Source organism: Sturnus vulgaris, chromosome 20, assembly GCF_052056855.1.
Source record: "Sturnus vulgaris isolate bStuVul1 chromosome 20, bStuVul1.hap1, whole genome shotgun sequence".
Taxonomy (NCBI): domain Eukaryota; kingdom Metazoa; phylum Chordata; class Aves; order Passeriformes; family Sturnidae; genus Sturnus; species Sturnus vulgaris.
Genome location: NC_142262.1, coordinates 5,616,203 through 5,630,576, shown reverse-complemented (window position 1 = coordinate 5,630,576; position 14,374 = coordinate 5,616,203). Strand labels below are relative to the sequence as shown.

The window sequence follows — 14,374 nt, the reverse complement described above, 5'->3', positions numbered from 1 at the left end:
AAAAGGGCAAAGAATTGAGTTTGAACCTTACTGAGATCTCCCATGGACAAGAAGTTTCAGAACAGATGCTGCTTTGTTACTGATGCACTGACTCCATTCAAAGCCATGCAAACACTCCCTGCACTGTGCCTGCACATGTCCTACAGCTACAGCAATACAGGGCGCTGAGGAGTATGCAGGTAATTAATGACTTCTAGCCAATCTCAAACGTGTTCTGAACTGATTAGATGGTATCAAGGTGATGCCTCCTTCCAAGAGACTGAAAGGGTATGGTGTTGTTGGTTTCAGTGTAAACACAAACTTATCTTTGGACAATGACAAGGCTACACCACAAACAAAATTAGTTTTGTCCAGCCTTATCAAAACTCAGCATTGAAAAGTTGCCCTCAATTGATCACAGAAAGCACTGAGTATCAGAAACTAAGAACACAAGTGTTTCATAGGATCTGGGAGATCTAATGACACAAATTTAGACTGTGTATGTCTTTGCACTATAGAAATGCACTGCAGGTGTGGAAGAACACCTTCTTTGGCATAAAAGAACAATCGTGCAGAGATAGATCCTCCAGAACACTGTCCCCTAAGCAAGGCTTCTCTTTGGCATCAAAGGCTCTGCTAAACACAGCATGTACACACCAGTAGGAACATGAAATGAAACTGAAAAGGTCCTTGAGAAGTGTTAAGAGATGAGCAGAAGACAGTAAAGGTTTTCCTCGGGTCCTAAAAGGTGGCATGTGGGTTCCTTCTTTTCCCAGTCTGTTAATGGGTAACACATGGACAAGAGAAACTGTTCTGGATGGATTCCAGAGTCAGCAGAGAGTGCTGACAGGGCAGCCTGTGCAGACTAAGGCAAGCTTAAAGAAGTAATCAAGCAAATCTGAAGCAAAATCTATCAACCTGAGAACTGTCCTGCAGAGAGAGCACCATCCAGCCTGACAGCTCCTATTGCCACAATGTATTTGTTAGCAGTAATTTGCTGCATTATGCTGCCAGAGATATCAGGAAAAAAGAAGAGAAAAACTACCAGACCCTTGAAGAGAATTTGTATAATTGAAGATTGATTACATTATGTAAACTATACTTAAATAAGTTCAAAGTTTTAATCTCCTTCAATATTACGGATTAATTTTTAAGAGTTTTTCTCTGCTCAGTCATACAGATGTGTAATTATATTGCTTTAAATATATTTTCTCAGTAATCCACAAAATTTCAAGCACATTCCAAAGATATTTTCCCAGATAACTGCCTTTTTCTGATAAAAAGACAAAAATGTTTATTTACAGCATATAGTCATTTTCTCTGCAAAGGATAATAAACAATAGTGACCTACTTACATCCAATATTCCCAGATCCACATTACCATTCAGTTTTACAGGGTGCATTTTTATATTTTAACACTCTGCAGAGCCCCTCTGGGATTCTCAGTAACCCACATCACAACCTTCTTCCTCAGTTCTAAACCAGCTGCAACCCTCTGCTATGAGTAATTCAGTGACATGGTGCATCAGTGAGAATGAAAAGCTCTCCAACAGAAAAAACTGAACCAACTAAAATTCAAATTAAAAAAGAAAAAAAAAGAAAAAAAAGATTGGATGAGTCAGCACATGACACCCTGGAGCAGAGCTTTCCCAGTGTGCAGTGACACACTGCTGTGAGCAGTTACCTGTTTGGAGGCTGGGCCTGAGCTCCTGGCTATTCCTGGGAGGCTGGAAGGCCTCAGGGGCTGTGTGTGCTGGAAGGGCTCGGTATGGAGGAGGAACCAACTCGTCATCCCCAGAGAAGCTCCTCCGCACCTCACCTGCCATGGGTGGGCTGGACAAACTGACAGGTTTCTTCCCAACTGGTATCTTCCTCTCTAAACATCAAGTCAAACTAAAATAAACGCTGGGGTTAAAGTGCATCAGGCAACTGTGTCTGTTCACTGAGAAATGGCTCTGAATGATATTCACCCATTCTCAAAAACCAGGGCCTGTACAATGGCACCGTTCAGTTAATACTGGGAATATTGTTCCCAACAACCACGCTGTGGTCCCCGAATTCTACAGGCTACAGGTAGGACTTCAAGGGCATTGTTTAATGCCATGACCCACTTATTTCATGCTCTATCAATGAAATACAAATGCTGTGAATTACTTCTGCTGCAGCTACACTGCACAGTCACACACATTGCTCTGCCTGGACACCCAAGACATCTTGGCTCAGTTTCAGGCTGCAGTCGTTTCAGTGTGCCCAAGAGACAGAAGGATGATTCTGGGGAAATAATCCTCTCTAGACAAAGTTTATCACCTCTAAAAATACATGTTCTTAATTCTCTTAGAATGGTATTTCCCATTTTATAGTGCTTTACAAACACAAATAACCATTTCAGCACATAGAAAAAAAACTTCCAAAATGCCCTGAAATTATTAAACACTGCATTCTTGAAAAAATGTTATTAAAACATTTCCCATACAAATTACCATTTCTCTCCTTTATCACTAAGATGCTCCCATTCTGTGCTCAAGGCATGTTCTCTGTGGTATTGAGGGTACAAGATCTGTAACACAAATCAGTGCTTTCAGCTACATCAAAACTGTGGCTGCTGGTGCTTCAGTCCTATCAGCACTGTCAGACAGACAAACAAAAGCTCAGCCCTGAAAAGGTAACTGATTATGTACAAGCTAAAGATGCCACCCTGCTTAAATATTCTTATAAGACAACTTCAGGATGAGCCTTTTAGAAAGGCTAAATGAGGCAGAATGCTGTCTACAGAATCCCAACCTTGAAAATATGGAGGTCAGATTATCATTTCAGTAACCTTATTCTGATAGATACACCCAAGATGAAGCAGACACTACCAGCAGATATTCATCCTTTATTATTAATTAATTATCTGGCCATGCTGGCATGTTAGCCTTCAGGAAGTCACCTGCACAGCCTTCTGAGCAGCAGGCACACAGCACAAAACCCTCCTCACTGAAACAAACACTACTGGAAAAGGAACTGGGGGAGATTCTCAAGTATCCCCAAAAGCCTTCCCGAAGTGTTTAGGATGCAATCACTTCTGCTTCTCAGCAAACATGTGCACTCCCAGGAAGGAGGGGACACTGCAGCAGAAATCTGCATTACACACAGCAGAATGACTCAATGACATCCTGGGCTGTGTTGTGAGCACATGAGAAAAATGTGTGGAAATAACCCTTCCTTGCTAAAACTAATCTAATTTAAGACATAAATTTTCTTGTTAATCATCTGTGGTGACCACACGGTACCATAAAAACATGGCAGCTGCATTAAAAAGTTTTATGACTGAAATCCTTTACAAAATAACTTTCTATTTTATTTACAAGTGCTGAACAAGAAAAAGCTTCAGAAGACATTTTTAGTGTTATTTCCTGTGACTCAGCACTTCAGTTGCCATAACCTACTTAGAAAAAAGCTATGTAAGAGACAGCCAGCTCTAACTGCTCCTGACCTTGTTCTCTCATCTTCTGGTGATTAAGAGGATTTCTTGGTATTGAGCAAACAGTCCAGAGCACAATCAGAACTTTTCCTTGCTTCCAGAGGCAACATGTACCTCAGGTTAGTGAGAAATTAAGAATAAATTTCCCTAGACTGTATTTTCTCAAGCTAGACTAAAGCTTCCTATGGCACTAAGTAAGAGGAATTAATTTTCCAGGTTTGGGTCACATTTACTGTAAGATAGGTAGCAGAGGTACTAGGAAGGGGATAAAGTAAGGACTGTGATTGTCTAGAACAGCTTGCTAAACCAAATCTGCTCAGACAGTGCAGAATTATACAAAAACAGGTCCTACATAAAGGTAATTAACCACAGAGCCATATTTCCCTTGCTTAAAGCAACAGCACTCACAGCTTTCCCTGCATATTCTCAAATCAGGAGTTTTCCAGTACCTGAATTCTACTTTAAAAATACTGCTGCAAGATTCTGAAGAGGATCTGGATTTTACTGTTTTTTCCTCCAGCAGCAGAAAGAAAAACCATTGTAATGTTTGAGGCACTTAACAAGAGGTTCTAAGAACTTCCCAGACACCTGTTTTATCCATGGCACCCACCTGCCACCTTTTCATGCCCAAAGATCAACACAGCAAAGGTTGTATTCTCAATGACTGGGGAAGAAGGTTCCAATTGGCCTTAACAGATCCATTCACAAATTCACCAGGAAGACCAGGTTTTAATTCCTCACATTAGTTCTACACAACAACAAAATATCTAGGAACAAGGCTAAATTAAGCAAGCTCATTTTATATTTTGACAATTTGATTCTGAGGGAATCAATTACTGTGGAAACTACCTGAACACTGCAGATTCTTAAAAACATCATTACTGTGTTTTACTGTGACAAAACCAGTCACATACAGCAATGCTGTTTGTTTCTGAAAGTAATAATACAAAAGCTTAATTTACATAGATGCCTAAATCAAAAAATTTGGCATATAAATTGCTTTTTTATTTCAAAGAGAAACCATTTAGATGATAACTTCAATTTTCTACACCTCGTTCTTTCTGATCACAGTAACTTGGTTTTTATTCCTTCACCTGTGGTACAGAGAGTAGAGGGAAAACTGTGTTGATACCTGAGTATTTTGTACAAGGCAGTACAACAGCACACAGTCGATTATTTAACCGAAATTACGTCAGAATACAAAACTATTTTTACCACTGTCCATCTACAATTCATAGATTATTATTATTAGCAACATCTACCCTATCATGAGTTATTAAAAAATATTCTCAATGAAAAAGTTCCTTTTGTGGCATACTGCACCTTTAAGCACAACACCTGTTCAGACACAAACATTAGCAAATAGAACAGGGACTTAGGTAGAGACCACAAACGTTAAAACAGCAGGTAAAGTGCAAACACTATTTTGTCACCCACTTTTCTTATGTCCTTTGTACTGTTGTGATTTAGCTTTTTTCTTCTGTTTGGATGAACTTGACTGGCTATCTCTTGATGCTGCAAAAAATGAAGAATTCAAAATCTATACTTATTATTTAAAAAAAACCAAAACACTTAAGAATGTGTCAAAGCTGCTACACATTTACAGAATTTTTCTTTAGTGACTGAACAAAGACAAATCTACTGTGGAAAACCAACTTACATTAAACTATTTAACATGAACACTCATTACCCTTTCATTAAAAAACAGTTCTTGAAAAGCATTTCATCAGTTATTATCACTTGATCTGACAGGACAAGTTGTGATGTAATAAATTAGGTAGAGCTTCTGCATAGGCTGAGTTCCACCAAATCCAGGAGGTGAAACAGATACACTGGCAGTCTTAAAACAATATAAATGCTCAGTGAGCTCCTCCAGAACTGACAAGAAGCTTTTTCCCCTCCATCAAATCAGCATTGAAAAACAGTAAAAAAACCACTCAGAAGTACTTAAGAAATCAAAGTGGGAAAGATCAGAACTTTCAGGCATTAGCAAGAGTTTATTTTTGTTATGCCTGAGGAGACCTAATTGGAAGAGATTTGGAAAACGAGCCCCCATTAAATTCATTTCCATTATTGACAAAGCAAGGCTCACACTGTGGTGCTGGAGGCTGGAGCTGGTATCCAGTGAGCTGACACCATCCCACAGGATACAGGTCTGGGGACTCACAGTCCACCCACTGATCATACTCATCCTCCCAGCCATCGAAGTGGATCCTCAGCAGCCGGTGGATAATGCGCGTCACCGTGGCCACGCACACCAGGCGAGGCTCCATCAGATCCACGGCCTCCAGTTTCATGCCAACATGAAACCCGTGGTTTGGAACTTCCTGGGGGAGAAAAGAAGGCAAACATCAGTGAACAGACATGTGCATTAAGATAGTTTAAGCACAGTGCTGAAACAGGGATTTCAATCAACTTAATATAGAAAAAAAAAACCCAAGTATCATTAATGAAGTTTCCTGTACCTCTGCATCTGTTTAGCATTTCAGAGATACCAACCTTTGTTTACTCAAATGGTTCTTATCTCTAAAAGTCTTAGTTTTTCAAAACTGTATTTAACAAATGGGTCCATCCCATGCACTATGCAAAATATAAAGAAAATGTAAATTCCAGCACAGACATGTATAATTTCATTACCTTATTGAAGAGCTTTACTGGTGCTGCTATTGAGTCAGTTTCCCTGAGGTAGTCAAACCATTTAAAAGGGAGTTTTGCATAACCTGTGAATTTTAAACAACATTTTCATATATCAGCTGCAAACTTCATGGGTAAGAATAGCAAAAATAGAACACTGGGAGTGTGTCACAGCTAAAAAGACAACAAAAGTCAAACAGTAGTATCAGAAACTTCCACTCTCTGAACTTTGATCTAAGTGACAAACAGCCACCTGGACATTGCTCATTTGCAACAAACAAGAAGAATGAAGTACTGGGTAACATAAAAGTTATCATTTAAGTTAAGATTAATCACTTAAACTGGGAGTTTTTTTGTCAGATTGTTATCTCTACAAATGACCCAAAACAGCTTATGGAATTAAGAACATACAGTTTCTTCCCTGTGGGGAAATAGCTCCACTATTGAAACACTTAAATTGTCAGGAACAGAATGGTAAGAATAAACATGGATATTTTAAAAGTTTAATAAGGGTAAAAATAGTAGTAATATGTAATATGGAAAATTAGAGTATTTTTAAAAAGCTATTATAAAGGGAACAAACTCTCAAAAATAAATGTAGCTGCTACTGAATATGCATAAAACACAGGAATATCTTTTCCTTTGGGTAACTTCAACAACTGCTAAAACTAATAATTCTCTAATTCTAGCTGGAGCAACAACAGCCTGGAGGATTTCTCTGCAGCAGTGTGCAGTGATGGACATCCTGAAAATCTGCAGTGTGGTAGGCATGGAATGGGAGCTACAGGAGAGGTCTGGATCTCATCTCTGGGGGGGCAGAGGGCTGCCACACTCGGTACCCACAGCTCAAAATTCAATCCCATCCCTCCAAATGCCTAAGCATCTTCATCTTCCTCTGATTTCAGCATGGGATGAAGATGTTTGGGGAATGAGCCTTGCAAAGTCCAATGATTTCACAGCAACTGAAGTTATCCACAATGCTAAATGCAACTTGGACAAGAGTGCTCACACTGGCTATGGAATATCTCCATGAGCAGATGCAGCTGGAGAGTTCATTCATAATGGCATTACTGTATCAGTTCTGCATATTAATGCTTTTCTTCTCAATGTAACATTACACTGCTACACCAATACATTTGTACTCAAGACCATCACACACAGGAAATGTGCATGTGGGCCTTGTCAGACCAGGCAGAATTAAGAAACTATCCATTTTCCAGCCCATAATTTGGAAAGCAAAATACCTTCCCTGTTAGAGCTAATGAGCTTCGATCACTTTGATCCTATTAAAAATGCTAATGAGCTTTATGCTCTGTATTTTACTGCTAGTAATTCCTCTTCCAAATGGCTTTTAGATTATTGCATGTGTGATTTATAATCACCTGTCATTGATGACACAGGACTTAGGAAAAACTGCAGTAAAAGGGGAAATGTACATGGAGGTAAAGAATTAGGTTGCCATGATATGAGAAACATTAAGTATCATAAACATGCTAACAACAAAATCCACATTCTAAAAGTAGTGTTTCAGGAGTGAAGAGGTAGTCTCATCACCAAAGGCAAGTTTTTCTCCTTTTCTGTCTCATCAGTTTCATATATGTATTTCTAAATGGATTGATACATATTGATACACAAGCATAAAAACTTTTATTGCAAGAGTCTCTGCACCTCATATTTTTGAGGGATGCTGGTGCCTATGAATTTCTAGGCAATACATTCACTAAATGAGCTGACTGAAAAATAAAACTGAATCTGTGTAACTGCACTTTTCATACTGTAGAGTGACAGAGTTGTCACTGTACAACAAAAATGACAGGAAATTACTTTCTTCACATTACACTGTAGTTATTACCTAGAAAAATAATACATTAAATACAAGTAGAAGCCTGCAAGAATGAGAATGGAGGGAAAAAGCCACAGAAAAATCATTGTCCTCTGCTGTTATACAACTGTGATCCTCTTAAAAAGTGCCAGACCAAGGCAAAAAATGGGAAAAGGGAGGTAAAGTCTTCTGTAGGCACATGTGCTTGTGAAAAGACAGCTTTTCCTCACAGAGGGGTTTATTCAGTGTATAGTCCTGAAGCTGAAGTTTGTGTATAGCCTTCCAAAAATTGACTGGTATATTGTGAATTAGCTCGAGATTCTTTACAATGTTCATTAATTGTTTTAGTGGTCAGGACTTCCCAACCAGTGACACTTTCTGAAGAGCCCTTTTAGTGACTCCCACACTTCCCATTGAATTAGCAGAATCCTCCATTTCTGACAAAAAATGCAAATTATTTCAGCTAATAATCAATCTAACTTCTTCTAAAGGAAGTGTTGGCTACCTCTGGTTTAGATTATTTCAAAGTAAAGCTGTATTTGTTTCAGACTTGAGAAAGTCCTAAGAAGGGACCTGAATTTTGTAGGCTGAGTTAAAAAACAAAGCACATGGTACATGCAGTATGACTGAGCAATATTCACAATAAAAGGTGTCAGAATGCTACCTGTACCTCTCGGTGGAGTTAGTTCAATCATGTTAATTTCACAGAAACCAACAGGGAAAATAGAAGGGGAAGTGGCATGGTAACAAAACCAATCAGACCCATCTGCTGCTTCTGAGCCATCAATCCCAATCATAAGATAGCCATCTGCTAACACCTTGGTAAAGAGAAAAATATTTCACATTAGATACCTTCAGCTGGGTGAGAAAGCTAGAAAGAGAGCATGCCACGTTTCAAGAGTGAAAGCAACTCAATAATAATGGAAGCACAATTAGAAGGACATTCAATTATGACAAAAACCTTCCAAACCATAGCTGTCCCCAGGACTGTGAACACAACTGTTACTTTATGCAACAGTAAAGGCACTTTATGTACCTTTGATAACCACAAAGTTATGAGAGCAACATTTCCTTTTTCTGATCTCTAGTTTATTTTTCTTGGGAACATCAGCACTACTTCTAAAGCTTTATAACTCAGTCTATCTTCAGCTTGCAGGGGTATTCAGTACACCATTACTCAAAATCATAACCATTCTCCTCCTCACTGGAAAGGTTAAACAATTCAGCTAAGCTGCTTTTTACATTTTCTCTTTAAAAGCAGATTTCACATGGATTGGCTCCCTTTCAATCAAGCTAAGAAAGAAGGACAGCCTTAAAATATCTTCAGACTTCTGCAAGTCAGGAGCATGAGGGTTGGTTTTGAACAGTTGCAAAACACTTGGCATAATTAGCAGAATATTTTCCTGCACATTCATCTCACAAATACATTCTAATTAAAGGTAAGGCCGAATTTCCAGAGATTAAAGTCAAATTTACACGAGCACATTTTCACAGCAGTTGCATAAACAACTGACAGACATTCCCCATTCACTGTCAATGAACTCCACTCATTTTGGTTTTGAGCCTGAATAAAGGTTGGGGGAAAAGGATTCTTCTCTGCCTCCCTAAAATGCAGATTTGCTTTCTTACCTTTCTGATAGTTGCCACACATATTGCTGAAAGGTTGAGGGGGTCTATAGCTTCCAATTTCATTCCTTCTTTAAACCACTCTCCAGCTGCATCAACCTCTTTTACCTACAAGAATCACAGAACAACAGCAGAAACATAGAATTTAATGAGCCTGGAACAAAACATACCCCACACTGCCAAAGCAACAGACTGAAATACCTGTTCTACCAGTTCTATCAAGGAGGTCAGAGAGGATAATAAAAGCAGAAATGCTTGTGCTGGGCCAGGATGTAAATGGAGTTTCAGGTCTGGTTTACACACAATAGGAACTAAAGGTCCTCAACTCTGCAGAGATTGCTCTAGCTACTGAACTCACCTTCATAAATAAGTGTGGGGGTGCATCAAAATGTCCATCCTGTTTCTTTGTAATATCTACAAGGAAGAATAATAATACTACTATAATATTGTTCAGAAGTTTTGTTCACAGAGCAAACAATATGTTTTTCTGAATGTTAACTACCACCACACAATCACTGGTATGGGAGGCCCACAGTTTATAGGAACACTACCACAAAAATCAGAAGGACATCATCCATCCATTTTCCTTGTTGACTTTAACCTGAGCTGCCTCTATAACACAAACATCATTTCTGGAAAAAACCCAATATCCAGTATTTACAAGACCATTTGATTATTCACAAAATTGATGGAAGTATTACATAAACTATTTCACACTATGACAGAAAAATACGTTTATATATATTTATTTAATTACATATAATAATTTTAAATACATATATTTGTATACGTGTATCTATAGCTATCAGTGAAACTTGAAGCATTAGGAAAACTGAAGGCCTTTCCCTGAAGGGAAACCTTGTGGGATGCTTTACAGGAATTCTGTCTCTGACAAGAGATACCAGCTCAAAGGAACAGAGAAATAATAAAACACCCAGACTTTTTTTTGTTAGAAGCCTTAACTACTTCGAATTACAATTTCTTTTGTATTTTAGGTAGCAAAGGCCTTAATTGTGTCCCTTCTATCAGACTGTCACTTCACTTTCCCACCCCATTCCCTAATGCCCTCTAAACCACATACTGCAATATAAAATATTAGACAGTCTTTAAACTTGCAAGTAAAAAGAAATTCTGTATCTACTAGGATACTTGTCCATGTTGTATAGTCCAAAAACAGAGTTAGATGTGAAGAAGCCAGGAGTTTGTGAAGCAGGGCTGTGATTCCAGGTATCAGCATGAAAAGTGAAGTTTACCATGCTTGAACTGTGCAGTTAAAGGTTTTTCTGCCTACAGTTTGCTGACCTCTGTTAATCATTGAAACATCTAAACATTACAAATCAACCTTAAGGTTATTGTGGCTTTTCCATTGCTTAACTGAAATTCCTGTGTGCAATAGAATTAAAACCCTGGGCCACATTACATAACAGTTTTAAATATCATTATTCAAGGCAGTTTGATTAATTGTATAAAGCAACAGAACTACTTAAACCAAACTCCTCCCAGCCAACACTGCCCACAAAACACCTCTAACCCCAACCAAACTTACCAGATCTTTTGAACCTGTGTCCTATACTTCGAGACCAGCCAATATGATGAATGAGTGGGCTGTACATATGGCACCAGAAGTCATCAGTTTTGTCCTCACTCTCCTCATACACCAACCTGAGGCGGCCCCCGATGACACTTTCCACCACTGCCACCCTTGTCCTGCACAGGTGTGTCTTGTCCACTACTTCCACCCTCATGGAAGTTTTGAATGGGTACTGCATACTCTCAGACACCTTGATGCAACACAAAACACATTGTGGAAGAGCATCCCCAAACACACATTGTGGAAGAGCATCCCCTGGTTTTCCATTTCCTGTCCATTAAAGCACAGTATTGATGCACTTGTCATTTAATTGAAGGATTTGTTAATCAATCTGAGACGAGAAATGACAAATTATTTCTCTTCTATTTCATTGTAATAGTATTTCAGAAAACTAAAAATAGATCCTTCAATGCTTTAATTGTTTCAAGGTCATCCCTTATATGAGAATTGTATCTCATCTTAAGTTCAAGGAACTTTCCACTGACGTAATAAGTATTTGTTCAGTTGTTAACAATGGGTGAAGTTACCTTGAGAAACAACTTAAACAAGAAAAACCTCATGAATTTTTGTTCTTGCTCTGTCATCCACTCAAAACTCATCATTTTATAAACAGGATTAAAATACTTCATTTTAAGGCATGGAAAACAAACCTTCAACGTAATTAAAGCTGGCCAATTTACAAAAGTATTTCTTCAAAATACACGAAAGAAGGGAAACAGATGTTAATCTGCTTTGTGCAAATAGACTGTTTAAAAATCAGTATCTGTCACTTGCCATTTTCATTACCAGCTCCCCAAAGGACAGAGATCTTGCCAATATAATTTGGCTTCTAACTGAGCCAATTTTAAAATAAAAATTAACAACTGCAGAAAAGCTTTTTGGTTGTTTTTTAAACATTATATGCAGTGTAAAACAACAAATTAAGTCTCATATTTCTACTAAGAACAATATGCATCATCATCTCACAATATTGGTAAGCAAACTTCCAGCACACTACACAGCAGCTGCCACACCTGAAGACATGACTAAAGAAACCTAGTCCAGAGCAGGAAAAAAATACTAAGATTTTAAAGTATGCTCTTTATTCCTTCTACACCCATGCTATATTAACATATTCTGTTCAGTTTCTTGACATAGTTCATGATAAAAATCATTCCTGAATCAGAAAAATCAGTTTCAGTTCAGTTTTCATTTTTTTCTTACGTATCACAGGGTATGAGCACTTCTGGGTTTTCTGTGGATTTTTTAAATGAGGTATTTTAAAATTAAAATGGACTAACTAGTTTTTATAGAAAGTTATTCTTTCTAGAGCAAACAGTTTTCCAAATACATACTGCCAAGTGTGGACATAACTGGAGAAGGGATTCCAAGGAAAACTTTATCTAAGGGAAGAATCTGCTGTACCTCCTTCACTGCAAGAGGAGCTAATGTACCACTGTACAATATTTCAGTTCTTCACACTGTGCCACAGTTTTCTTTACAGAACATCATTGATACTGCATCAGCCTTACCTTCTGAGAAAAGTCAGGAGGAAGTGTTTTGGCACCAGTAAGTCGTTTCACTAGAAAAGCTTTCCAGTTTGTGTATTTGTGTTGGATGGCTGTTGCAAATGAAGGGGAAAAAATAAGCCACTGATTTTTAATTATGCCCATTAGAGACAATATTAGAGTCTGGAATATGTAAAGAAGAAATCCCAGATGACCATTAAAAGACCTAGATGACAATAATGACAAAAAGCCTCTTTAGAGAATGAATGCTACCCAAGAGTAAATTTACGGGCCAGGGTAAAGAATTTAATAACACAGTATAAATAAAATCAGTGCACATTCCCACCACTGATTAACCAACTGCTGCCACCCCGACCTCAAAAGCTTTGAGTTGCATCAGATGGGCTAATCCAAGAAACACTTTCAGCATCAGTCAAGCTCTCATTTTTCCAGAATTTAAAATTACTAATTCCTAACTGTTGAAAAAGTTTTTATGGTAAAAGAATACTTTGAAATCTGGGCCATGAGAAAATTTAGTTTAATAAAGAGACTTTGAAATCAGTCAGTAAGGCTACTATTTACATACTTCGAGGAGGAACTAAGGGCTTCCCACTGGTTGCACACCAACCAACTGGGTGGATGTCAGACCCACAAATGTTGCACCAGAAGTCAAGACTTGAGTCATTTTCAAAGCCTTCATACCTCAGCAGAGCATTGTAGCCTGAAAGAAAGCATTTTAAAAAATACAAGAATGAAACAAGATTATAAAATATATGTATGACTATTTCTTGACCAATCACCATGTACATTACATTGGTTTTCTAAATGTAATTTTTAATAGCAAGTTTTTTTTTAATGGTACATTTCTTGATGCTATTAATGCACAGAATGGATTACTTTGATAAATGTGCATGTATTATCATGTAAGTAAATTTAAATAAAATTAAAATTCTTGAACTATAATCTTTTAGAAATTATACAGAAGAGGACAAAATTAATTACACAGTATCTGCTTTTGAATTTCTAACTTTTCACCAAGACAGTGATTCATAGTGAGGCTTCTTGACAGCTCTTACACAGTCTCCTATCTGCTCTGCACTGCTTTTACTGCACTCTGAGGCAGTATTAAAAAAAAACCCAAAACCATGGACAGACATTTTTGAGCATCAGAGCAGCAAGGGTAGAGCAGTGACAGCACTACAGTGTGCAACCTACAGCCACAGCTCTGCCAGCCTGCCCAGTGTCAGCATTACTCATCAGGTGATCACTGATGAAGTATTTGATCCCTTCACACAGCTCTTTTGAGTATTTTAGTTTCAACTGAAACACATTTACCTGCTAATTTTACAATTCCAGCTATCCAGAAGACTTTGGTAGGTAGGCTGCAGTCAGTGTTTGGAACCTCCACTCTCACTCCTTCTGCAATGTCACCCCAGCAAGTCCCCATGGGTGCCTGCCAAGGTTGGGGTTAAAATGTCATCAATTCACCATGTGAAAATATTAATTTTTTGTTATCTCAGTGTTCTACAAGCAACTTAAAAAGACACAACATTCAATATACATATAACAAACATATGGTTAGAAACCACTGTTTCTATGAGAACCTACTTTGGTTTTGATTTGATGATTATGTGCAATACTGTAATTGTATCCAATTATGCCTGTGTATTTACTGAAAAAAACCTATAGCATTCCAAGTTTAGACAGCAGTTAAGCACAAGTACAAATTGTACATTCTCAAAGGTCAGTTTTGTTCTATGATGTTTCAATTA

The 14,374-nt window shown here is 38.0% G+C and overlaps 1 protein-coding gene across 13 annotated transcripts in view; it reads right to left on the bottom strand.

The window, feature by feature from the left end:
• Nucleotides 1–14,374, bottom strand: part of MBTD1 (mbt domain containing 1) — a 35,295-nt gene that overhangs the window by 5,742 nt on the left and 15,179 nt on the right. For 10 of the 13 annotated variants that reach the window (XR_015807807.1, XM_088176544.1, XM_014878181.2 and 7 more), the window contains 10 exons: nt 13,938–14,055; nt 13,189–13,323; nt 12,627–12,715; nt 11,071–11,305; nt 9,883–9,938; nt 9,528–9,632; nt 8,563–8,716; nt 6,080–6,162; nt 5,535–5,769; nt 4,880–4,957 (listed from right to left, as the gene is read on the bottom strand). Coding sequence is in view for 12 of the 13 variants with exons in the window: in XM_088176544.1 (XP_088032670.1) it covers nt 4,880–4,957; nt 5,535–5,769; nt 6,080–6,162; nt 8,563–8,716; nt 9,528–9,632; nt 9,883–9,938; nt 11,071–11,305; nt 12,627–12,715; nt 13,189–13,323; nt 13,938–14,055 (1,288 nt within the window). In the remaining variant the exon portion in view is untranslated. The remainder of the gene's footprint in view (nt 1–4,879; nt 4,958–5,534; nt 5,770–6,079; nt 6,163–8,562; nt 8,717–9,527; nt 9,633–9,882; nt 9,939–11,070; nt 11,306–12,626; nt 12,716–13,188; nt 13,324–13,937; nt 14,056–14,374) is intronic. The other 3 variants (XM_088176547.1, XM_014878187.2, XM_088176552.1) reach the window with 1 other exon arrangement.